We start from the raw sequence: 26,297 nt of genomic DNA, 5'->3' as shown, positions 1-26,297 counted from the left end.
ATCAACGCTATTTCTATCAATATTATACACCCACACAAGACCAAAACAATCCAAACAGAATTCCCGTTGAGTATAAAAAAATCCCTGTGAACACAAAACCTCCGATCAACCGATAATACAGCCTACCGACTATAAAATAGTAATGTGTTGTTCGCAGATAAGAGCTGATGCTTTGTAGTGTCTGAAAAGAGGTGACTCCCGTTGAGGGAACTGTTCTTAGTCACTATCGTTGGGGTATGCTGAAAATTTGTATCGAAAAGAGCAAGTCTAGATGTATGGTTGATGGTCCAATCGGGCATGAGGATAGACCAGACTCACCGAAGGGCTTTGAGTGTGGGACAGTCCAGCTACACAGATGGGAAATCAGATTTAAAAGTGTATCTGTTAACTCCCAGATTGAAGCACATTTAAAAAGTAAAGAGAGTCAGGCAATTTACTTAGTAGCTACTAGGGGTCACTATGTGAATTCCCCATCATTTCAATGTAGAATCTTAACGAAAGAAGACCATTTTGTTTTACATGTAATCAGCAATAGCATACAGAGAGGGGCGTGGTCTTGTGATTAACAGGTGTCAGTCAAACTGAATGGCATTATGGGTTTTTGTTCTAATAACTATGAAGCCAGTTTGTTCCATCTAATTGCACAATTCTGAAAAAAAAAAAAAAGTATCACGTGGACAAAGCAATTTGTTTAGCACACGTGTTCTTGTCTCACAGACTTTGGCATCGCCTCAACCCTTCATGGTATGTTAAATTTCATTTCTAAATTTCATTACGAACAAAAAAAGGCTCCTTTTTTTTTTGACATTCTCTAAAAGGCTCGTCTGTCTGCCTGGCCGTCAATTATTTCAATTTTCGGAGCTGCAAAAATGAACCCCGTGGCTAGGGATTTCTGAGAAAAGATTTGCCCTGAGACTGTAATTAAGGTGTGAGGTCTTGTTGAAAAAAAATTACGACAGAGGTGCTGCTTTTATATCTTTTCTTTTTTTCTTATGCTCTAAAAAGGAAAAAAAAAGCAGTAATTTTCCTTGAACCGCTAGAAATGAATGGTCGGCTTGTGGTGTCCTGCGTATTATTTGACGTCTTTTTATCTTCAAATCTTATTCACATTTAGGAAACCCGTTTGTTTCATAAAGACTTCTTCTTTTGTAATTATGGTCTTTAGTTATTCATGATAAATGCTCAGCTGGAAACACCTTGTATCCAATGATGTGCAACAATGCCATTTCAAAGGTGGAATTTATCAGAGAAAATGTCATTGTCGTCAGTGTTTAATTCATAAATTAAGCTGCTCAGACTTAAACACCGGGGATATGACCTCCACCTAAAGAGGCATTTGACTTTGCAAGGACAAAAACACCTTGTAGTCATGTTGTAGCATGTTTGCATTCTTAGCTTGAAGTCTAAACCCAGTAAAAATGGATGCATTGTTGATTGGGATTCGTTGGCTTTTGGACAAAAATATCTGAGGATTTCTCTCAATGGCAGACACCCGAGCTATCATCTACAATTAAGGCTGTAAAGATAAGAAAAAGGAAGAGAGTGACGCCACATGAGGGCTTTTTTCTCTCTCTCCCCTATTATGCTCCCTGCCATTGTGCTTTTCACTTGTAACTGCATCTCATCTTTCTTCTGATTCCGTTTCCAACGCCGTACGGCAGCGCAAAGTCAATGAAGGGTTCTTTAACTGGAGCATCTTCTGTTAGTCTGGTAAAATGTGCGGCCCGCAATTAATCAAGGGGAGGCAGACCTCCACTTTCGCCCGACGAGTCGGACCCAGGAATAATTAAACAGTAAAGATAACTCGCATGTTTCCCACCAGCCCTTTTTGTCGGCTTTAACAATGTGATGAAAAGAGAATGCGAAATGAAGCAAAGAGCAAAATCAGCTTTTCTTTTTTTCTCTCCCCCCCACTAAATAACAAAAGAGAGGAGAATGGGGAGAAACTAATTATATCTGAGTGGCCAGATGATGGTGGTAGTGTCTGAAGTGTTTAATCAAGCTCATAAAACATGCAAAGGACCACCGAACAAGTTGGCAGCGAGCAGATTAATGCGTGCTCGTTATTGCATTGGTCCTGCATTATTGTTGATAGCATCGGGTACTTTGCATTCTGTAGCACGTAATGACGAACCCGGAGCTCGGGTAATGAAATTAATAACTTGTTGGCTATTGAGCACTGGAATGCCGGCACATGTAAACATGCTCCTGCAACAGCTTTTCACAATGAAGATACCATTGAGAAAAGGTACTGGTGTGGTATTTACAAACGTGATTCTTTTGGTTTTCAATTTTTTTTTAAAAAAGTTTTTGTGACTGGACATCAGCTATAACATTTTATCAGTGTTAAAGACTTCATAGTATGATACCATTTAACTACTTTGACCTTTTATTTGTCAGTAAACTCTGTAACAACGGCCAAAATATTGCACGGTTTTTGAACTACCTGACTCCCTCAACTGTCCAAATCCAGGCCTCGAGGGACATGTTTTCTAACAAACCCACCATTGAAGCTCCCTATTGGCTAAACACACCTGCTCCAGGTATTCAGCTGTAGATAAGGCAGGATTTCTGGAAAACCAGCTGGATTTGGGCACCCCTGATTTATGCATTTCAACAGTGTCAGAAACAGGTAGTGTATGTGGGTTGTGTAAGAACTTCACTGCCGTCAAGTGTTGCACAGCAGCACAAAAGCTTTTTTTCTCCTCATCAGAATTTGTTGGAATTACGTTAATTGCATGGTTACAATGGTTGATTAGTTAAGGTTACGAGACTATCACTGATTGTCTTTTTAGAAGAACTTTCCATCCCACAATAGACTGTGGTCGGCGTTCACAGCCAAAGACACGCCCCCTCCGCGTGCTCATGCTGGTCTCTTCCTCCTACCTGCTCGCACTAACTAACGGTGTTAAGGGCACCACGAAAATCTTTGAACATGATAGTTATTCTACTAAAGAGAGCCGCAGCACAAGGATGAAAGAGCCGGCTGTGGAGCCGCAGGTTGCCGACCCCTGAGCTATACCATTTTTAAATAGTTTCAAAATGGCATAAATCAATTATACCAATACTGGATTAAGTATTTGGATGAAGGCATGGTAGATTTATTTTATTCCAACGTAAAAATGACCAAGTGCATTAGAGAGAACAACACACGCGTGATGGCAGAAACAATTTTCACTGTACATTAATTAACTTCCATCCAGTTGTCCCGATGTTTCTGTGCAGATGTATGCTGATGACACTGTAGTCTATGTTCATGGCAGTAATTCCTCTCAGGTGGCTGACAAGCTCACCAATGCCATGGTTAACATCACAGCCTGGTTGAAGTACTCTTGTTTGCAGTTAAGCACATCTAAAACAGTTGCAATGCTTTTCGCCAATAATTTCACTGCTGAACCAGATATTTTTGTTTCAGGAGACAGGCTGCAGATTGTGTCAGAATACAAATATTTGGGTGTCATAATGGATTCAAAGCTGTCTTTCAAATCACACATCAAAAGGGTCTGCAATAGAAACAAATTCAGCCTCAGTAATTTTAGACACATTCGCCATCAGATGTCCACACAGTCAGCAAAAACGTACATGCACTCCATGATTTTCTCTCATATCACTTACTGTTTGCTTGTCTGGTCACAGACGTGCAATACATCTTTAAAACCTCTCCAAACATTATACAAACTGTTAAAACTTTGGATAAAAAAAACAACATATTTCACCATTGTCCAATACCACAAAAACATGGATTACTGAGTTGGGAAAACATGGTCACATTTTCAAATCTCTGTCTCATGTACAAAATCATTTTATTGTATGATTATCATCCCCTCCTCTTCACCAGTTTGTCAACATCCCGACAGCAGATCACAACAGAACTCGAAGTGCGGTCAGAGGAGAGTGTCTCATTCCCTTCAGAAAAAGCGTGTTTGGTCAGACTGCTTTTCCTGTTAGAGCTGCTACTGAGTGGAACTTCACACCCGTAACTATCAGAAATCAAAACACTTATAATTTACCCTATATTAAATAAATTTGATAAACTTTTCAGTCCATCATTCCAGTCCAATGAGTGGTAACATTTTGAATTTAGCAAAGACATGTGACCATACAGTTTGTTAATATTGTTTGAGAGAAGATTGCAGGCAGCGAAGAGGAATATGCTGGTGCTGATCTGGTGCTTTCTTTTATCATAGACAGTAGTTCCGCCCTAACTGTTCTGATCCATTTTTCTATGGACCTACAGCTAACTGGGCCAAAAATGGTATGGTTCGGTCTTGCTTAAGGGTGTACTTTTTAATAGAAACACTCAAAATACCAGACCGGACTGTACCGTACCGCTCAGTGGAAATGAGGCTCTAGAGTCCCTAGAGCATAGTTGCTAATGGTGGCGATGAAACCAGGTATCATAAGAGGTTGAGTAAAGGGTGGAGGAGGACTTCTAAACAGTCTAAGATATGACCTGGAGACACAACGAAATATGGAATTCTAAAGGAAGAATACTAAAATTGATTGGAAACATAGATCAAATACACCATAAGCAGTGAGATAGATAATGAACAACTGAAAGCACCAGAGTGAAAGTGGCAAAAGCTGCGATATAATATAGGAAAATAGTCATCTTTTTACTAAAATTACACCAAAACTTCACAACAATGAATATATGTTAGTGAATCAATGACATTTTACTTTTACTTTTCTTATTTTCTTAGGTGGTCCTTCCTGCTATTTTTGTATGCCTGGCTTTGGTCTTCTCCCTCATCGTGCCGTCGTTTACTGACTATCCAAGCCTGGAGCTCCAGCCGTGGATGTACAACTCCCAGACCACATTTTATAGGTAAAACATTCATTTTTTTTTTATTTAAGTTTTTTGTCTAGCAGCAGAAGAGTTAAATAAACTTCACACTAACCCCTGAATAAAACCAGTAGTGAATTCAAGTAAACCCGTTTTGATTTGAACACTACCTTTTACTAAAACTAAACTACCGTTTAAAACTGAACAGAAGATAAAAATATCTATATTTTCTTTTTAATTAAATAAGTTTAGATATATTTGCTGCCAAAAATAACATTCCCTGCATAGTTTTTGCACTTATATGTTTACAGCTATGCTTAAAATCTTGTTTGTATATAGGAGATGTTAGACATTTAGCTAGAGACATCTAGAGAGGATAAGGTTTTAGATATATAATTAACAAAATGTGTTTTTAGGGACTCGAAAACTGAAACAACTAGTTGTTTTTGGTAATTTTTTTGGTAACTACCCAGGTAACTAACAATGTAAATATGCAATATGGGGTTGGTCTATTGCTTGGATAATACAACTTTTTTCTAATACTAAGTTGTTTTCAGTATACAGCTCTTCTTAGCTGTAGACATCTAGAACAGATTAGGTTTTAGACAATATACAAACAAATAAAAAATAAATAAGGTCTTTCAAGGAACCCATAATCTTAAATAACTGGCTGTTATTGTAATCTGCTAGCTAGCCCGGTGCCTCACAATGCAAATATGCTGTTTGGGGTAAGCCTAATTCTTGGGAAAATATTATTTTCCGTTTAAATGGACTTTTTGCACTTTTCGAACATTATCATGCTGACGGTAGTTGTCAGCTGGAGACACATCTAGAAATCATAAGAGTTTATATAAAAAAAGAGAATGAAATGTTGATGGACCAAAAGTCTTAAATAACCCATTGTTTTTTTATGCTAGCTAGCCATGTGGCTAACACATACAAATGTTATTTTGGACCAGCCTACATAGAGATTTTTTTTTCCCCTCTAACACTGTTTTATTTTTCAGTACAGAAATGATCATGCTGACAAGCTTGTTTCTAAGGTGCAGATACTAAAATGACATTTGCTGAAGGAGAATAGCTTGCAGTTTATCCTGAGTCATGGCTACTATTTATTAGGTTTCTTGTGAAACCACCAGTTCTCTAAGTTTCTACGAACGAAACAGAGACATAGTGAAAGAAAAGACTTCAAAAGATCCCACTTTTAAAGATGTGCTTAGCCTTAAAACAAAACCAAATAAAAGGAATAAAGCAGAAGAAACTCCACAAATGTTTTTTGGCATCATCGTCCCTCAGACTATGACTTTCTTCTGATCTTGTATCAGTTCTTTTGTCTGAGCCATTCATTAGGTTTGTCGTTTCCCTTTATATTCACTAGTCTTTATTTCGCAGCTCCCCGCTAGTTTTATTATCTTGAAGAACATGGAAGCCCAGCCATTGTTAATTGCAAAACAGATGGCTGCACATAATCCATTTTTACAAGGGGACCATTGCAATTGCACTCACCAGTGGTCAGGAAATGACCGACTGACCTTCACGGAGAAGCCTTGAACTGAGACGGTGTACACTAGATTAATCCAAATGGATGGAAGGGGCTGTGGCCATCTCTGACTGAAAGCTGTTGTGGTGTTCTTGAAACACCTGCTGTGGCTTTCTGGTGAAATATGGAGTTGATAAACACACATTTTGTTCACTTAAAGTGAAGAAGAGTTTGTTTCCAGTGATAATCTGACTCAAATTTTCAGTCCCAACTATGGTCCTGGACCTGGACTCTCGGACCAAAATGGCCACCATGTAAACAGAGTAACGGAGCAAGGAAGAGACGCAGCAACTCATTAAAATTTGTTTGGATAAATGCAAGCTCATTGAATAAACTTTTAACGTAGTACATATTGCGCCTCACACTGTTATATCATAAGCACTTATCAGCATACATTCATAGTCTTTGTAGTAACCGATTTACAGCATGACTCCAATGTACCAAAGTAAAAAGTGTAGTATCTGACGTTGATACGGACGTTCTAAACTGTAAAAAAACAAAACAAAAAAAAAACAGTTATCCGGAGAAGAATTGCGAAGTGTAGGATTTCCACTTTTCTTTCTCTTTTTGCTATGGCCCGCTGGCCAATGACTGAAGAGATCTTTAGTTATGTGTTTTTCTTTACAAGCTTTTTTTAAAATGGAAATGTCCGGTTGATGGAATACAGACCAAGCGCAGGGACTTTGTCCGGACTAACGAACCTTCCCAGTCTGAAAACACCCTAAGTGACAATAAACTTTAGTTATTCATTGATCAGACTTTCTCAGAGAAATGCAATACATATAATGCTTGAGCGGGCGGCTAGACTTTGTTTCAATCTTTCAAAGGTGGTGTATGGAGCATTTGTTTTACAATGCGTATGGTCACGTAATTCATCCAAAGGAAGCTTACTTACATCACATGCATATTGCCGACAATACGGGTCATTTTGGAATTTAGGGCGGGGTTACCAATTTGCCAGTTCTTATAAAGAGGCACAACTCATCCTGGAGGAGACTTTGCTAGCATTTTTGCTGTTGTCACATGTCTTTATAAACACAGAGAGAGATTTAAGTTAGTTTAGTGTTTATCTATAGACCATTGCTATCAGACTAACTTTTCTACAGGAGAACTTTCCATTCCAGATTAGGCAGCTCGAACCGACAAAAACCTCCCCAAAAAACTACAAAACATGACAAACATTTTAAGAACAAACGCATACAATTAACCATCCCCCACCCCACCCACCCCCCTCCTGTTCAGTCTCTCATATTAAAACTGATACAGGAAACTAAAAAAAAAACGTAGCATTCAGAGAAACATCTAGCTTGACTCTGCTGGAAGAAAACTGACCTAAACATATGGGTTTATTGGAAACAAACATCCATCTTTAATTTTTTTTTTACAGCAACGACATGCCAGAGGATGCGAATGTATCTCGGGTGGTGGAAACTTTGGTAGACAATCCTGGATTTGGTACGCGCTGCATGGAAGGAAACCCCATACCGTGAGTGCCACAAAGACATCTATCCATCCATCTTCAGGTTTTTCTTTATCCCTTTTGGTGGCCATGGGGTTGCTGGAGCCTATCCCAGCTACTGGTGGGCAAAGGCGGGGTAACCAGTCTGTTGCAGGGTCCCACACACATTCTCATTCACCCTTAACGGCAATGTAACGATACAAATACTGCTTTTGGCACATTTTTGGACTGTGGCAGGAAACCAGTGTGCCCGGAGAAAATCAACGCTGTGAGTCTAGAACGCTAATCACTACGCCCCTTATATTTTATCCCAGTAAAAAGTAAATCTTTAGTTTTGTACGCCTTTCAAGGAAACCTGATGCTTAAATTGAGAAATTAAAAGAAGCAATCTGCAAAGCCAATTTTGGAAAAACAGATTTGATTGATAAAGTTTTATTCAGATACACTCTGAAAAATGGGAAAAAAAGAAAAAAATATTTTAAACAAGAATACAAATTTGAGCAATAAAATAATAAAATCAAATATTTACATCTTCACACTAGTAGGTTTAAAGGTTGTCATCTAGACTTAGTTTTTAAAGGCTTTGTCAATTCTGAAATAGCTTGTAAAAGAGCTGGTATATATGTGCTCATGGAGGAGGAGTCAGACCTTAAACTGGTTAGTATTGTTCATGTAGACTACATGGTTTCGGGTCATTAGGAGTCTTTTCTCCTTAGCTGTATACATATAAGTCCTTAGCTTACAATGGTTACCCTCCCCAACCTGGTCATCTCTTTCAGTTGTTAATGACCCAGGTGATCGATGGACGGAAGGCTAAACCTGAGACTGCAGTTCTCGTTAAGAGAATGTTTATCTTTTTTGACAAAGATGGCTTCTTTCACTCCCGCTCAAACCATCCTTTCTCACTGGCTAAAATTCAGACTTCACTATCCTAGAAAGAGTGGTTTGTGGCCTTCAGGTGGAGGTGTGCTGCAGACTCATGTCCACTTGAGTTGGCTCTGCAGTGTTGGTAAAGCCTCTTGTGTAGAGGTTGTTTGGTTTCTCCAATGTACTGCTCCTTGCAGTTCAACTTTAAAGACCAAGTCCAGATGACAACCTTTAAACCTACTACTGTGATGGAATCTACCTGGATGAACGAGAGTCTTCATAGATATCTTTACATCTTTACTTTGTTTAGGGTCACAGGTTGCTGGAGCCTATCCCAGGTCTTGTTGGGGGAAGGCTGGGAAGACCCTAAACAGGTTGCCAGACTTTTGCAGGGCCACAAACTCACACACAGTCACATGCACACCTTGGGGCAATTCAGAGACACTAACCAATGAAGCATGGTTTTGGAAAACCCACACATGCATCTTACAACTTTTTCACGGCTTTACATACAAAATGAGCCATTAAACGCACTTGAAAGTTACACCAGGTAAAACTTTGACTAATCAGGGACTTGGATCTAGTATTGACGTATGCGTGGCATCCGTTTTAAAACACAGAAGGTCCAATCATTTGAAAATTGTTAATGGAGGAGAAATTAAGAATAAGGGTTAGAGTCCGGATGGAGTTATTTGACACCAAGGCTTACTTTTATGGGGATAGAGCTGTGAAATAAAAAGCCTGGAGCAAAAGCTGCAGGATTTGCACCGCTTTAACATTTCGCACCAACCCCCTTTCAACTGTAGGTGGCAGACGTGCGCTCGTGAAAAGTAGAATAAAAGAGCAGGACGAAGAAAAGAAGCCCCTCCCTAATTGGCCAGTGTGAGCAGCATGGGTTAAATATCAAATGGCCTGTGTGTACGTAGCTTAAGGCGAGAGCACTAACCACTACCCCACAATGCAGCACCTAAAATTTTATATATATACATATATATTTTATGATTATTTTTATATTTAAAAAAATTCTTTCACTTTTTTTTTTTCCTCTTTGTATTACACTCTTGCAGGCGACTGCCGTGTTCCTCCGGCGCCTCTGATTGGTTCTCTCCTTCTGTGGATCAGTCAGTTGCTGACATCTTCCTCAACGGGAACTGGAGCATGTCTAACCCCTCTCCCTCGTGTCAGTGCAGCACTCCCGGGCGGACCATCATTATGCCTGACTGCCCGCCTGGTGCAGGGGGACTCCCTCCACCTCAGGTTAGTCGGAGATTGCGAGGTGTCCTCCTTTAGCGCTTGTCTAGGAGGCTTTAGGAAGCAGCAGCACTTTGCAAAGAAAAAAAAAACTGCCAGCCAGCAAGGGCTGCACGACTTATTGAAAAGTGCTCATCTTCAAAGTGTTTGGTTTGCAGCCTAAACGTCTCAGTCAGCATCATTCAGAACCTGGAAATGTATTTACCCACGGCGACTTTGCATTGCACTGCAAAATGTAAATCAGGCTTTTTGAACTCCCTTATTTCCCTGAACTAATGCGTCACCAAACCGGATTTTAGTAAAAAAAAATAAAAAAAATAAAAATAAAACGCAGAAATGTGCATTTCTAAAGATCTGAACAGTTTGGCTCTGTCACTGTCTGCAGAAATTTCACTGAAGGCCTCGCCTGCTCTGATCCCACAATGCATTGCGGGAGGCTCTGCCTCTGTGAGTCAATACCAATTCTTTATAGACCATTAGTTTAACAACACGGCTAAAGGCAGGCGGGGCTAGCGTTCCGCCTTCCAACCTGAGATGATGTGATCCAGACTGGGATCAATGGGCAGCCCAAATACCCCCCCCCCCCCCCCCACTCCTCCAGCATGACGACCTAACCGCAACCACCTGCTGGCTGAAGCAATCATGAGGCGGGGGCAAAGCGGCGCCTCATTTGGAGCTAAGTGATTTGCGCTGCTGTCTCCAAATTATGATGATGATGCAACTGAGGTTTAGAGGACAAAGGATGAAGACTCTGCTGTTGTTTGGTTAGAGAGGGTTTCTTCCGTTTATGTAGGAGTTTTGGCATCTGCCTCCGTTTATTTTAGAAGTAGGAACCTTAAGGTGTCTTTGTGTTTTAAGCACGTTGTATCATTGACTCGTATGGGGTCGACCAGTAAGGATGTTGTGCGTCTTTGGGTTGTTTGGGCCCATGGAGGTTTGTAAAGAGTAGCAACCGCACTTAAGGTGTCTTGCAGTTTCCTTGAGGCTCGTGCTGCCACCTTAAGAAACATTGTTGAGAGTGTTCGGTTGGCCTACGTTTGATGAATAGGGCTGGGAAAGAAAATGCCTGGAGCAAGATTTGCGAGATTTGCACAATTTCGACATTTGGCACCAACCCACGGTAAGGGAAATCATGGAGAGTGTTCATTTGGCGTGCGTGTAGTAAGTGTATCTTGAAGTATCCGTAAGGTGTTTCGACTGAGGTGTTTTTTAAAATGTGTGTATAAACCTCCAACGAGTAAGGCAAGTCCTGAGAAGCCAGCTCAATGGTAAAAAATAAGACCCGGGCAATAAACAGCTACGCACTGCCAGTTATCACATACCTTGCAGGAATAATAAGATGGCCAAAGGAAGAGATACAGACTACGGATGTTAAAACACAAAAGCTCCTCACATACATGGAGGGTTCCATCCCAAATCCAGCACCCTGAGACTGTATGCTGGGAACAGCTAAAATACTGCGCAGGACCCTCAAGCTCCCAGGCCTCTGGTAGAGGACATGAGCTTGGAGGAGAAACCACCCACCGAAGGGTGAGAGGGGCGTTTTTTGTTTTTTTATATGTTTTATTACCTTCCGCTTATTATCGTCCTTAGCATGAAGTATTTTATATACTTTATGACATGAAGAACGGCCAATGGAACATCCTCTGATACATGTCACTGCACATGCGCTTCTAACTAAGCTAGCGCCACGCTCCACTATCTCTCTCTCCCTTTCTCTCTCTCTCTCTATATATATATATATGTATGTATTTTAATTACCAGCAGCCGATTATCGTCCTTAGCATAAAGTATGTCTCTTGACTGACATGCAGAATAGACGATTGAGCATCCTTTGATATATATGTCACTGCACATGTCCTTCATTCTATGCTAGCGCCTCGCGCCGCTAGCATATTCTGAGTTTTTCTTCCTCCAAACTGCTGTTGCCGTCATCAAGCATTAGTTTAGGTTTTGATATCAACAACATAGCCAAATCTGAAGTGATGGTGTCACATAGGAACCCTCTATTGATGAAAAACACATAAAAAAGTAATAATATGCTAAAAAATACTATTATACATCCACATTTTTGTGTCTTATTAGTGCCCAATATGTCCAATACACTTGCAAAGGAATGTGGGTTGATCTTAAGTGACCGAAAACCCAATTTTGTACCTCAAAATAAAGTACGTCCCTTGACTGACATGCCGAATGGCCAATTGAACATCCTCCGATATATATGTCACTGCACATGCGCTTCTATCTAAGCTAGCGCCTCGCGCCGCTAGCAGATTCTGATTTTTTTCTTCCTCCAAACTGCAGTAATATGTGAGTTCAACGTCAGACTCCTAACCGTTGATGCAGCTGCCAATGTGACTTATTTTGTCTCGACTGGTTCGAGGTCAGTCACTCACAGAGAACCTTAAGCTGAACTGGACGCACATGGAAGATTTCTGTTGTTAGCACATCGTATGCTATGGTGTCACTGACATGACAACCAACTTCAAATAATTGAAAAATCTGTGTGACATGCCTGCGTCTTGTTAAAGTGTTCGCCCTCTTTTCACCTACCTCAACTCTAAGCTGTAATCTGCAGCTTTTTTCTCAAAACTCTTCACCTGGTCTCAACGACCCACACAAAAAGCCGGTGGCACCGTCAGTGAAGGGAGGTTGTGAGCGGCTGTCTTACCTTGATTTGACGGTGGGAAGAAACGGTGGTAAAATCCTTTTTACAAAAGCAGGCGTAACAAAAGAATGGAGCTACTGTGTGGTCTCAAGTCCTACTTTCCATATGTTTGGTGTTAAAACAAACAAATCCAGATTGCTGTTGCAGTTGAACACATACTGCATTTTTTATTTATCATAACTCTTCCCTCTCATGTATCTTTTGACTCGTTATTGAGTTTTCTTGTTTTCTTTCAGTTGAATGCAGCTGCCTCTACATCTTCATTTACCAGCCTTGGCCTACATTAGTTTAAGATGGCACTGTAAATTCCATATATTTTAGATTTAATTGTTGATTTTCTTAAATCATCCAATGTAATAAAAAAAAACCTTTAAGGTGTTTTTTTAGAGTAAAGAAATAAAAAAATAAAAAAAACTGAAAGGTCAGCTCCTCATGTCTAACTTCACCAAAGTATTTTATAATCAAGTTTTTAAGATGTTATGAAATGTTTGTCAGTTTTAAGTTTACCCTTAATGCCAATGAAAGTGTATTTAGTGTCCTTTTTATTGATAAAAAAAATTCTTTCAACCTCCGACAAATTTTTTGCTAAAATGTAATCAAATCAAAACAAATCAAAGCAAAGCAAATAGATCTTTAATGATCTAAGAGACATAATTCATCAAAATCTAATTTAATCCAATATCTTTGTACTTTCTTGATCCCAAAGAAATGAATCAAATCAAACTTTATATATAAAGCTTATATATATAAAGCTTTATATATAAAGCTCATTTTAAAACATATGCAACATATAGTGCTTTACAAAGTACAACATTTTTCCACTAAAAGCGAAAGAAACAAGAAAGACCTTCACCCGCACAAACCAACCACAACCCCCTGACTCACGTATAAAAATAAAAAATAAAAATAAACTGTTTTATAAATAAGACACAAAGTAGAGTTTTGGCTTGATACTGAAGTAATGAAACCAAAAGCACAAAATGCACATTTTGTGAGAGTCACAAAGCCGTTCATAAACATGGAGAGTACATTTTTTTGCTACAGTCATCAGTCATTATCCAAGCAGAAATGAATTTCAAAATAAGATATGGCAAATGTGAAAAAAAGTAAAATAGAGCAGATACAGATTTGTTTTATCGGATAGTGTGAGCTGAATGTTGCATCTATGCGGCAGGGGGGCGTGTGTGTGTTTTTGTGTGTGTGTGTGGGGGGGGGGTGAAAAAAATGAATGCAGGTCTGTGGCAGAGACCCCCCACAGTAGGGAAGCACATCAGGAGGATGTTTTCCTTTTTGACCTGAAAGCCCTCCCTGTTGAATAAATCATGACAAAGTGCATCCGCTTCACACAAGTTTCTCCTTTTTTTTTTTTTTTCCTCATTCTTTTTATCTTTTATTCCACCAGTCCTCCAAATGTGCCCTTGAGAAACTACAGAAAATAAGAAGCGATGAGAAACACGGGTGGAGGTGGTGGAGAGTCGTTGTTTCCATGGCGATGGCAGACAACAGCGCAGCCTACTATCAGTTCTGCAGTATTGACTCTCGATCAGCGGTGATATTTAACCTCTATAGATGAATTGGCCGCCGTGCGTGCGTAGGAATCGACAAAACTGCCACGTTTAGCACATCACGATGGATGTCTTTATCATTTGGAAACTGGCCCAAATGTAGTTTGCTTGCAAATGACTTTGCTTGGCGTCATCTATTAGGCCGCTGAAGTTGCCATTATCTTACCATTTATGTAGAGATTAGGAGAGGCAGGCCTCTTTGGCTGCGACATCACAGACATCAACTGTTTTAGATTAAATAGGCAAACATCTTTTTGGGATTTTTAGTTAAAGACACAGGTTAAAAATAAGGTTTTTAACATGTTTTGGGGCATTTTTCCTGATGATTGAGGACATATATTTATGTAAAAAAAATATTAATAATAAAACTCAAAATTATATTCTGAGTATTTCTTTATTTAAAACAATGTGAATCAGGAGCAGATGAAAAACTCTATAGTTCCGATATCGCTGCGTTATTTGTTGCACCGGTAATGTTAGGTTGGGGTCTTCTGAGTGTTAGTTTTTTTTTGTTTTTTTTTTTGGGTTATTAATTTACAGAGGATGTCAGACTTTTCACAGTTGTCCTAACTGCCTAATGTTAAGAAAGTCACAAAAATGTCATTTCTTTGGCAATTCTGGGGGCGTTATGGCTGAAATCGAGAATCCCCCATTAACCCTTGTGCTATCTTAGATGACCCCACACTTACATTGATGTGTTCTCCCTACCATGACAAAGGTGGATAAAGGTGGAAAGATTTCATGTTATCCATGGACAACAGTGAGGTTCACAAATCAGTGAAGAAAAAAGGTTCAGAGCACTGTCTGGTGCACATGTGTCAAACTCAAGGCCCGGGGGCCAAATGTGGCCCTCCATGTCATTTTATGTGGCCCTCGACAGCATAAAAGTTTTTAATTTCTTAAAATAAAAAATAAAAATTGGTGTGTATTTATTCATATCTAGGGGGAATCGGACTTGATATATCGGATTGGGCAACTATACATTAGGACTCAAACACTGTCCATATAACCTAACCTGACAGAATCAAATGTAAAAGGATTTATGCTAGCAAACATATGTTTTCTATGCAACTGTAATTGTCACTTTAAAAAGTTATAGTAAATAAATAATGAGTTATTAAGGAGTAGTTACATTTATTTTTCATTACACTTAGTTACATGTATAAGTTATATCTGGCCCTTTGAGGACAGCCGCTATGCTGAGGTGGCCCTTGGTGAAAATGAGTTTGACACCCCTGGTCTAGTGGGTCTAGATGACCCAACTCCCAATGTTAAAGTGCCTACAATAGCACAAGGGTTACGCTATATCTCTTTGAGATGGATGGATGGATGGATGGATGGATGGATGGATGGATGGATGGATGGATGGAGGAATTACGTGGGAGTCAACTGCTCCACACACCCATTAGATCACTTACACAGATTAAAACACACATGAAAAGAATGAATAAATAAGGAATATGTTCAAATGGAATAAATAACCCAAAAAAACAGTAAAAAGAGAATTAAAAGAATTAAAAAGTAATTGGAAATTTAGTGTGCAATGCATCGTCCTGTTGCACCCCCATCCAAAAGCTTTACACAGTCTAATTGCACTTGGTAGGAGGGACCTGTATCTCTCAGTGGAGCTCGGCGCTGAGCGAAACGGATTGCTGACAGAACTGACTTGTGTTCTCCAGGGTGTTCTTCAGCTTTACTAGTGTCCTCCGCTCCACCAGCGGCTCCACCGGGTCCCCACCTCCTGACCTGCCTTCCTGATCAGGTGGTTCAGTCTCTTTACGTCCTTCTCATTAGCACTGCCCCCCATCCACCACTGCATAAATGATGGCGCTGGGGACACAAGCCTGCCAGAATGGAAAAAAGCAGTTGGGGACACACATGGAAAGAGGCAAATGTCCTTAAAACTCAAACTCAAACTTTATTTATTTATATAGCGCCTTTCATTTCAGTTAAAAACACAAAGCGCTTCACATAAAAGCAGATAAAACAGTCATAAAAACCGAAAATTGTTAAAAACAGCAAACAAAGGACAATCACACAAAGATGGGACCCCTCCCTCACCCCCACCTCCAACCCACCCACACCCCACTGACCCAGTTACCCCAGTAGACCCCTGAACAGAAACAAAGAACTGCAGTTTAAAGAAGGTCTGGCTTGGTACTGCTGTGAGGAAACGATATCATGGGGATCCATTTATTCCAAGGCCCAGCCGGACCACAGGGGTCAGTACCACAGTGCCCGCCCGACACAGAGCAGCCCAGGGCCCACTCCATGGCTATTAGACCACAGAGCGGGACCCCAGCCCGCCCAATGAGAACGGGCGCCGCAGAAACAGCACCCCCTACAGGTCAAGCTGGTGGTGCCCCAGAACAATGGATCCCCAAGAGGAAACACTGGAGTTAAAAACATCAGAATAAAAATTATCATAAAATAACAACAAAAATAGAAAAAATATTAAAAAAAATAAAATAAGATTTAACAATTTTAGTAATTAAAAAATAAAATACGTAAACTGATTAAAACATGACCTACGTAGCATTGGTAAAATAACAATAAAAAGAATAGCATATTAAAAACAGAGATAATAATATTCCTTACAAATAAATAAATGAATAAATACGTCAATAAATAAATAAATTATTAAATAGATAATAAAAAAAAAAAGACATAAGAAATTATCAAAGTCATGTAAAAGCCAGACTAAAAAGGTGGGTCTTGATCCTCTTCTTAAAAACCTCTACGGTCTCTGCGGCCCTGAGGCCCTCAGGCAGGCCGTTCCACAGGTGAGGACCGTAATGGTGGAATGAAGCCTCACCGTGTGTCTTGGTCCTTACCTTAGGGACAACCAAGAGGCCAGTGCCAGAGGACCTCAGGGTCCGCGAGGGTTCGTATTTTAGAATAATATCATTTAAATAAGAAGGCCCAAGATCATAAAAACATTTATAAACCATTAAAAGAACTTTAAAATCAATCCTGAAACGCACAGGGAGCCAATGCAGCGACTTTAAAATCGGTGTAATGTGTTCCCGCCCTCTGGTCCTCGTCAGAACTCGTGCCAGAGTTCTGTAATAGCTGTAGATTTGAGATCGTTTTCGGTAAACCAGAGAGCAGGGCATTACAATAATCTAAACGACTAAAAATAAAAGCATGCATTAGCATCTCTGTGCTGGCAGGAGAGAGGAACGGGCGGACTCTGGCAATGTCCTTAAGATGGTAAAATCCTGTTTTCACAACGTTTCTGATGTGAGGAATAAAATTCAGCTCAGAGTCAAAAAGAACGCCCAGGTTTCTCTGTAGTACATCCTGCTCTGGGTTCTTTTTGGTTTTTGCAGAGTAGCTCACTTCATTGTCTAAAAGAACTCTTAGGTACTTGTAGGTGGTGACCATCTCCACCCCTGCGTTGTCAATGGCGATGGGTTGTAGAGCAGCAGGTGTCTGGTGGAAGTCCAGCACCATCGTTTTTGTTTCTGAAATGTTTTCCACCGACTCCACTCCACGGAGTCCTGCACCAGTCTCCTGTACTCTCCCTCCTCACCCTCCTTGATATTTGCCACAAATGCAGTGTCATCCGAGAATTCCTGCATGTGACATGTACCAGAGTGGAAGCAGGAGAGGGTGTAAACAGAGAGCTCTCAGCAAGTGTAAGCGCGCCCACAACTCAGAGGTGATATGCTAATCAACTACTGCCCCTCTGCAGAAACTATGTTCTAGAACCCGGCAGTAGTTTTTTTGTTTGTTTTTGGCTAAAATGGTCATAATCATCCACATTTTGATTTCTTGATTCCTGCTCTTGTCTTTATGTACTTTACTGTTTTACCGTTTCTACTCCTTTTTTCAAAGTTAACCTCCTACAGATATCTTCCTAACTCAGCCATCCAACTCCCCCAAAAACCTGTGTTGTTTTCCAGAGCAGTATTAAACCATTAGAAATTTATCTTACTCTCGTCATCCGTAACTGAGAGCTCTCTGTTTACATGCTCTCCAGCTAGCTAACAGCCCCTCCCACCCCCAAATTAGCATTAACGGTGCACCAAAGCTGGCGAGCAAACAATGACAAGTAATATTAGAGATAGCCAGATGTCAGCTTAGATGAAGAAAAAAAAGACCTACATGGATCTGGTCGTCTACAAGATCTACAGACCCACAAACTCTACAAGATCTACAAACTGTATTTTTTTTGTTTGCTCCTGATTCCCTAATTATTTGTATAAAGAAATACACAGAAGTGTAGTTTTGTGCTTATTTGTCTTTATATATGTTCTCCATCACGACAAATATTTTACAAGAACATGTTAAAAAAAACACCCAAAAACAATTTTCATCAAAGTAGGTCTTTAACAAGAAGCATTTTAACCTATATTGAAGTTAGGATGCGAATGAAAAGCAACAAAATGCGCCAAAAGCTAAATTACATGTGGTAACTGATTAACAACTCTGCATTTGTGACCAAATCTCACATATCAAGACTTTCATCACTGGGGGGTATGTTGGTAATTTGCATCCCTGTTGGGGACCTTAAATTGCTCTTTATTAGGGAAACCTCTGCTTAGCAATTAGCGGTATATCTCTAAACGAGCAAGGCTTGTGTATGTGTGTCTACTAAATATCTCTTTATGCAAGGCGGAGTGTATTAATAGTTGTGTGTCGCACCCCCCTATTTTAATTGGATGTTTGAATGTACCCATTCATCCACAGAGGGACAGCTAATTAGGGTCCTTTGACATTAGACACGGCCTTCTGAGTTTTAGCAGGGGTCCAGGTTTCAGCAAGGCTTCCATAGTCACGCTTAATTGACTATTATGATAAGGGGTAGGATAATGTGTTTCCTAGGAGCATAACAGACTCTACCTGTTAAAGGGTGTGTTTTCTTTGTAAGAGTATTGTAGATTTTGGTAGAACTGGGTAACATTTTTATGGCTGGTTAAGTCTGACTTTGATCAGTGTTTCTCCTCAGGATGCAGCAAAACAGTCCATCATCTAAATCATTTTTTAGTCTATTTTTTTTTCTATGATAAAATTTTAGACATTTAAAAGATAATGATTTAGAAAAAAGGAACTCTTAAAAGGCATTTAATAGTTCAAAATATGAAAAATATTATGTTAAGACTACATCATCATAATGTAAGTCTACAAAGAACTGGTAAAATGTGTGTTGGGATGAGGATGCCTCATGCTAGTTTTTTAATTGATCTCAAACCAAATTTTTGTTTAAAAAACAAATCCTTCCCTATAGTGCACTATATAGTTCGCCATTTTGTAGTGCTGTTCAAAATCAAAAGTTTCAAAATCGAGTGACTTGAAAATTTCCCAGAAGTCTCAACAAACCAGTGTACATCTAAACCCACTAGACCAACATGCATTGCACTGAACAATTTTTGAAAAAAAAAAAAAAAAAAAAAATATATATATATATATATATATATATATATATATATATATATATATATATATATATATATATATATATATATATACATATACATATAGGGAAAATAAATTATTTTCATAAACTATCAACGTTTTCATCATCAGAAAAGTGTATTCAAAAATTGTCGTCGTAGAAATGCTCCTGTTTGTTAGATTTTTCTTGTAATCTGTGACGTCATATTTGCCGTTTAAAAGAAAAAAGTAGTGAACAGGGGGCCTGAACATCCAGGGTACAAGATAGTCCTGCACTATGAAGTTTTTTAGCAGTTAGAAAAAGTATATTGGCTATGTCTGAATTTCCACCCTAATCCCTATCTACTATAAGAATCGTATAGTGCGAAACTATCTAATGCCCTGGATTTTAAAAGCAGATCGGACACTGTGCTCACTCATCTTAATTTTTTGATATGAATCTTTTATGACGGCTGTTTTAGTAACACACTGCATTCAGATGGCGGAAACGTTAATGGTTTATTTAAAAAAACAACAACATCTAAGTACTTTTTTTTTGCACAGATTGTTCAAATGCAATGCATTGTGGTCTATATTTGACAATCTAGTGAGCATCGATGCACACTGGTTTTTCGCAAAGACTTCTGGGAAATTTCTAGGGCACCTGATTTTAAAATTCTAGATTCGGACAGCCCTACAAAATGGCAAACACACTTTATCGTGCACTATGTAGTGAGGAGTGAAGGAATTCAGCATTGCCATAATGTTGCTAATGGCTGGTTAGCTAATTAGCAAGTATGCTAGTTATCCCAGAAAAAAACATTTTTCTTTTTTAACAATAAAGACTTTATTGTTTTAACATGTAAATATTTAAACATTTATGCAAAAAAAAAATAAAGAATAAAATAAGACATTGTGCAAACATCTTCAACCGAGTAACCTTTTCATGGCTGGGTTTGATCACTTTTTTTTTGCTCATGATTCATCCAACGCATTTTTTTTTTTTTTTTTTAGCTGATAAAACGTAAATCACAGGATGCAAAAGATAATATTTTTATTGTATGTTTAAACTGACAAAAAGGAAAATGTAAAATGTAGAATAATTTTTATTTTACAAGCATTTTAGGTGCTTAAAATGTACATTAGTGAAACTTTTAAAACACTGTTTTATCATACTATATGTACACAAATCAAACAATTGAAAGTTTATTTGAAAAAGTATGGAATCCCTAAATTTTAAAAAATAAACTTTTTTTTTTTTTTTACAGAATTTCTCAAAAGATTTCTTCAGCTATTTGGCAAACTACCTAGCATGCTAGTCTGCTGGAATGCTTTTTTCAAAAATCGTTTTTTTATGTGAACCAATGTAGACTATTTCATAAATATTGATGTATTCAAATCTATTTTTTTAATTAAAAAAAACATATTAATTCAAGCTTTTAATGTTAGTAGCACTTCTGACTTGATGCTAATAGCAACTGCAGGCTTAATGGAATGTGCTAACATTAAAACTTTGTTTTCTTTTCTTTTTTTTTTCAGAGAGTACAGAACACAACGGACACCTTACTTAACTTAACTAGCATAAACATGACAGACTTCTTGCTGAAGACATATGAGCACTCAGGAAAAAAAAGGTAAATAATGACTTCAAGTTCATCTACATGCTCCAACACCTGAGGATTTTCTGTTTTTACCGAAACATTTCGTAAAATGTGTCTCCAAATAGGATTGTCATCCATTTTTCTTATAAAAACAGACAAATTACAAGCTAGAGTAAAGCCGCTTTGATGTTGTGTCATTCATTTTTCTCGGAGTGGTGTGTAAGGAGACACAAATTGATGCGTGCTACACTCCTATTTTCGGTAATGTATGCATTAACTGGTGTCAATCACGTCATACTAGCATTCATGTGCATTAACGCCATGCTGTTTACATGAAGTGAATGTCTTGTGTGATTTTGTGTTTGAAGTGCAAAATTAAAAGTGTTTCAAAGGCATTTATTTCATGGTAAATATCCATTGTCAGTGGAGGAAATAAATACTTTTTCTGAAAATTACTTAAATGTTTGCCAAACGTGGTCAACAAACATCTCTCTCCTTCATCCAGTTGGAGTAAAAAGAAAAATGGATGGAACGTGTGGTCATGTGACTCATTAGTAACACAAGCCTTATGCTATGTTCACACCAAACGCAGTCTGTGCGTCGATGCATCCAGTTCCAATGTTAGTCATTGTACAGACGCGTCCTAGAAGCCTAGCAACAGCGTCTTTTGGTCATCACGCTGCGATGTTTTTCAGTTTAAATATCTAAACTTTGACGAAGTTGCGCCACGTCAACCAATCAAGGACTTAACTTTGGCCCGTTCTCCTCCTGAAATACGATATTTATCTTGTTTGTACAGAGGCAATAATCAAATGTTCCTCTAATTTCATTATCGGACAGCGAGTCGTCAAACTGGGTGACAGAGAGATGGACGTACCGCTGAACAGTGGCCGTCATTCAGACGCACCTCCTGCAGTAGACGGTGAACCTGACTGTACTAGGAGAATCTCTACAAGTCTTGTGATCGCAGACAAGATTACAGATGCTTTTGTAGAGCTTTTCAAAATAAATAGTCCTTTGTGAATTGTATATGAGACATACTGTACAAGAGATAAGGCACAGAACTTTTAATAGTAGCTCCTCACACATGCGTCGTGAGATCCGACATTATGATTTCATATTTGGACAAGCGTCAAAAAAAGAGGCAGTGGAGAAGAATTTGACACTCGAATCGCATGAAGTGAACGTAGCATAAAGGTCTGCAATCCTGTAACGATGGATAGCCCCAAAATACCTCGACCTTTGAGGGTTAGGGAGTAGAGAGGGAATTCAACTTTTGACTCGTGTTACCTTAACCTCAACATGACCTTTGTTTCTTTCAGATATGGCGGCATCTCAGTCGGAGGCATCAACTCCCAAGTCCTTTTGACTGAGGTTGAAATCGAGGAAGCCTTCGCGAACCTAGAACCACCTGGATATGTATGGAAACATTTTAACTTCCAATTTGAATTTAAAGACCATAAAACTGAATTGTGTCCCCTTAAAGCAAAAAATTTATAATCTTAATTTCTCAAAGCAATCCATTAGTTTTATTTTGAAAAGTCTTGTCTTTATGTCAGTGGTTTCCTACGTATTTTCTATATCAAATAATAGTATTTCTGAAATATTTTTATATGTTTACTGAACAGAAAAAACTACAAGCATTTTTTCTCCTTCAGCATCAAGGTTACAGCTCTAAATGATTTGAGTTTCTCTTTTAATTGATTGGCACATTACATTCTTTGTGTTTGTTTATTTTTATTTTATTTTTATTATGGACTATTTTTCACTCTCCAGATTTGAACAGCTGCAAATGAAAAAGAAAAACGTATCAGAAGATAACAATGTTAAGATACTTCATGCGGGTTTATTAGGTGTCCGTGGTAACCATGGCAACCTGTAAAAATAAAAAAGTTTTATTTTGGCACTAGTAGCTGCATTTTAGTGCACAGATGTTGACTCATACCCTTGTTTGCACGTCTTTCGTGTTTTTAAACAGTTTAAATGTTTGGACATGCCAACTGCTGTGAGATCAACGTGTTGCTCCGCCCTTAGGGGGAGGGGCTTTAGTCACACCCTACAATGCTACAATTGATGTAACCCTGGTAGCTGCCCATAATACTCTGCAGCTGTTGTAAATAGTTATTTAATAATTTCTAAAAAGAAAATCCCCAAAAAAGAGCTCAAATGTTTTTCCTTCGTCATGACGCCGACACGACCCACAAACCGTCAAGGTCAAAGTTCGTGAGGAAGACGAAGTTCATGAAGGATTCGACCTGGGCAGCAGCTGACCCACTTCTCATGTCATTTAAAGCCCCCGTAATCCTCAGCAAGGCTCCCCCGCGGGAACGTCTCCCCCCCTGCCCGACCAAAAAGCAGCGCTAAAACCAGGAGAAAAAAAAGGAAGAAGATAAGAGATTTTCTTGATTTGCTGCTGGATGCATCACTGACAAAAGTGGGAGTCTTGTTCCCGGGCCCCCGCGTATAAATAGACTTGGAACGCGGGGGATATTCTTCAACACAAACCCTACTGTCAGCGCCGTCTTGCAAGTGCTGCGTTAAGAAAGACGATGAGGAGATTTGTGCTGAGTCATCCTCAGTCGGTTGGATAAAAAAATAACAGCGAACGACCCCGACAGCGTCACATCATAACCAAGGACAGGACTTGGGACGATCACCTCTTTCCTTGCCGCCTTAAAAGCCGGGAATATCTGTTCATTTATTCGACTCAGATCAGGACAGAAGTTTGCACCTGAGCTCTGTCCTGGATTCTCAGAGTGTCTTTCTTGATTTTTCTCCTCTTATATTTTTCTCCACCTCCTCGCCCAGCAGTTGTCGGCCTCGCTTTGTCTTCGGCAGACCTCTCCTCCCTCTACGCCACATTCACTCCATCCTTCCCTTTCCACTCCCCTGCGCCCGACGGTGGCAGAGTCCGACAGGAGGTCCATTTGCATTTATATCGCACGTGTAATGTCCTCAGCGCGCCTATATAAGGCAGGTCGGAGCAGCGGGGCGTCGACGCGGCACCTCGGAAAATCGCGCGCCTTTCATCCCAAGGCTCATTTCCCTTCACCCATCGGTGGAGCTGAGCAGATTTATAGACAACCGATCTCTAAAGCCTGTTAGACTTTCAGGGACACCAAACAAAAATGTTTTCCTTCAGGTTATTTCCTGTTCCCATCCAAAAAAAAATACTTGTTCCTGCACCAATTAGAGAACGACTGCTAATTGTAAACATTTTTCTGAAATGTCACCAAAGAAATACAATAGAGTTGTGCCGAAATGCATTTCTGCACTTCTATAAGCAGTGGTGGATTTCCCTGCGATATAGAATTTACGGTTTGGAGGTCATTTTGTGTGAAATTATGCAAATTTTATTACACTTTCACACAATTTGGTATAAAAAACTTGGTTTGAGCAAGTTCACAAAATTTCACATACATGCTGCTAGCTTAATTGTAGAATTACAACCACAGTTTTGTTGAACTTTGACCTCAGGATGAGGCCGCAATTTTGAATAAAAAAACAAACAAACTTTAGCATCAACTACAAACTTAAACTCCTCCTTGAGATTTAGTTCTATCGCCTCCTAACTTCTCAAGTAACATTGGGAAGCTACTTGTGAAAAAAAATATTATAAATAAAGTTTGCAAATTTTGAACAGTGTTAGCCTAACAATCTCGCAAAAGGGACAATCCCCTGTTGCTTGGACATTTTTAACCGTAATATAGAGGAAATATAATACATGAATTAATTCGTGGCTCAAGCTCAAAAGAAACAATATGACAATGTTGGGGTGGTTAAAAAGCCTCTGTCAACCAAGGAAATCCAAAAATATCCTTTTGTAGTTTCTTCTAAAAAATGCATAGACCTGTTCATCATGATCAACAGAAAAGCAACATTTAGGGAAAAAAATAGTGTTTTTCCATATTAATTCAATACATGCACCTTTGACTAAAGCAGACGTTTGGTCAGTTAGGACAGGGTAACGGGGGGTGAAGTTATATAACAGTGCTCGCTGGTTTAATTAATACTTTTTTCTGTTGTTTTTCTCTCTTTTTCCTCTTCAGGGGGACACTATCCAGAAGGCAGAGATGGTGCTGAAGAAGCTGGGGACCAGAAACAACGTGAAGGTACGCACAGGCTACCCCCCCTCCCCAAAAACAACAACATTCTTCTAATTAAACTGGTTTCCAGAAAGAATCATCTTAATTGGATGAGAAAGGAGCTGAAACAAATGTAAAAATGCATCCAAACACCTTTCATATTAATGCTAATGTCATCGTCGTAACTGAGAATCATCAACTGATATTTGTTTTTTTAACAATTCTATCAACTATTTTCTGTTTTTGAAGCTGCAAACTCTGATTTGACACTTTTTATCCCTAATCTATATATTAAAAGGATGGAACACAAGGAGCACGTATTATTCACATGAAACTTATGAGCTTGCTACCTTTGCATGTTGTACAAGTGTTCACTAGGACATATCCGTCGCTACATGCCCATAGATGTACAGGCTCATTGGACGGTGTACAACCTTGCCGTTTTACACATGTATGTCCCGTAGAGGTTTGCCCATTTTTTGACCCGCAGACACCACCCTTCCACACCCATGAGGCTGGTTGTGACAAAGACATTACCAGTGACTAGAATTTGGCATGAGCCGTACGTCATAACTACAAGAAACTTACGTTCGCCTTACAAATACCTAACGATACACTTACCACACGCGCAACAATCGTACGTTGTATTTTCAACAAGCCTCAACGGAACTGCCAGATACACATTTTCTATTAAAAATGACAATTAAAACCCAGAAGGAAAACACTGAAACGATAATTTTATCATCTAGCAGAGAAGACTGATCAAACCAGAAAAATTGCCAAGTTTTCTCTTCCTGATGACATCACTATTTATCTGATGACATCACGTTTGGAAAATTGCACGAGTTTAGCCAAACAATCATACCCTAAATATTCTAAATGATTCTTAAAACGTTCACACTTCTCATTTGAAGTTTTCTCTCGACGTGAAGTTCAAGTTTTTTTCCTGTATTTGCTGCCAAAATCCTCCCATTCCCCCTCATGAAACCAGAAGTGGAATGGAGATCACAGACGCTCGTGCCCCGGCGTGCGTCTGGCTCCACATGCTCCTTTGTGTTGCTCTGTTATGTTCAGCTGGCACTCCAACACCATCCAC

General features: G+C 39.2%; 1 protein-coding gene across 1 annotated transcript in view; it reads left to right on the top strand.

The window, feature by feature from the left end:
- LOC101164844 (ATP-binding cassette sub-family A member 1-like) overlaps nt 1-26,297 on the top strand; it is a 208,539-nt gene that overhangs the window by 99,336 nt on the left and 82,906 nt on the right. Inside the window, exons 28-33 of the mRNA XM_023965796.1 lie at nt 4,704-4,828; nt 7,714-7,812; nt 9,720-9,909; nt 21,055-21,149; nt 22,439-22,535; nt 25,166-25,228. Of these exons, the coding sequence (XP_023821564.1) occupies nt 4,704-4,828; nt 7,714-7,812; nt 9,720-9,909; nt 21,055-21,149; nt 22,439-22,535; nt 25,166-25,228 (669 nt within the window). The remainder of the gene's footprint in view (nt 1-4,703; nt 4,829-7,713; nt 7,813-9,719; nt 9,910-21,054; nt 21,150-22,438; nt 22,536-25,165; nt 25,229-26,297) is intronic.

Source organism: Oryzias latipes, chromosome 18 (assembly GCF_002234675.1).
Source record: "Oryzias latipes chromosome 18, ASM223467v1".
Taxonomy (NCBI): domain Eukaryota; kingdom Metazoa; phylum Chordata; class Actinopteri; order Beloniformes; family Adrianichthyidae; genus Oryzias; species Oryzias latipes.
This window is presented reverse-complemented; position numbering and strand designations above follow the sequence as displayed.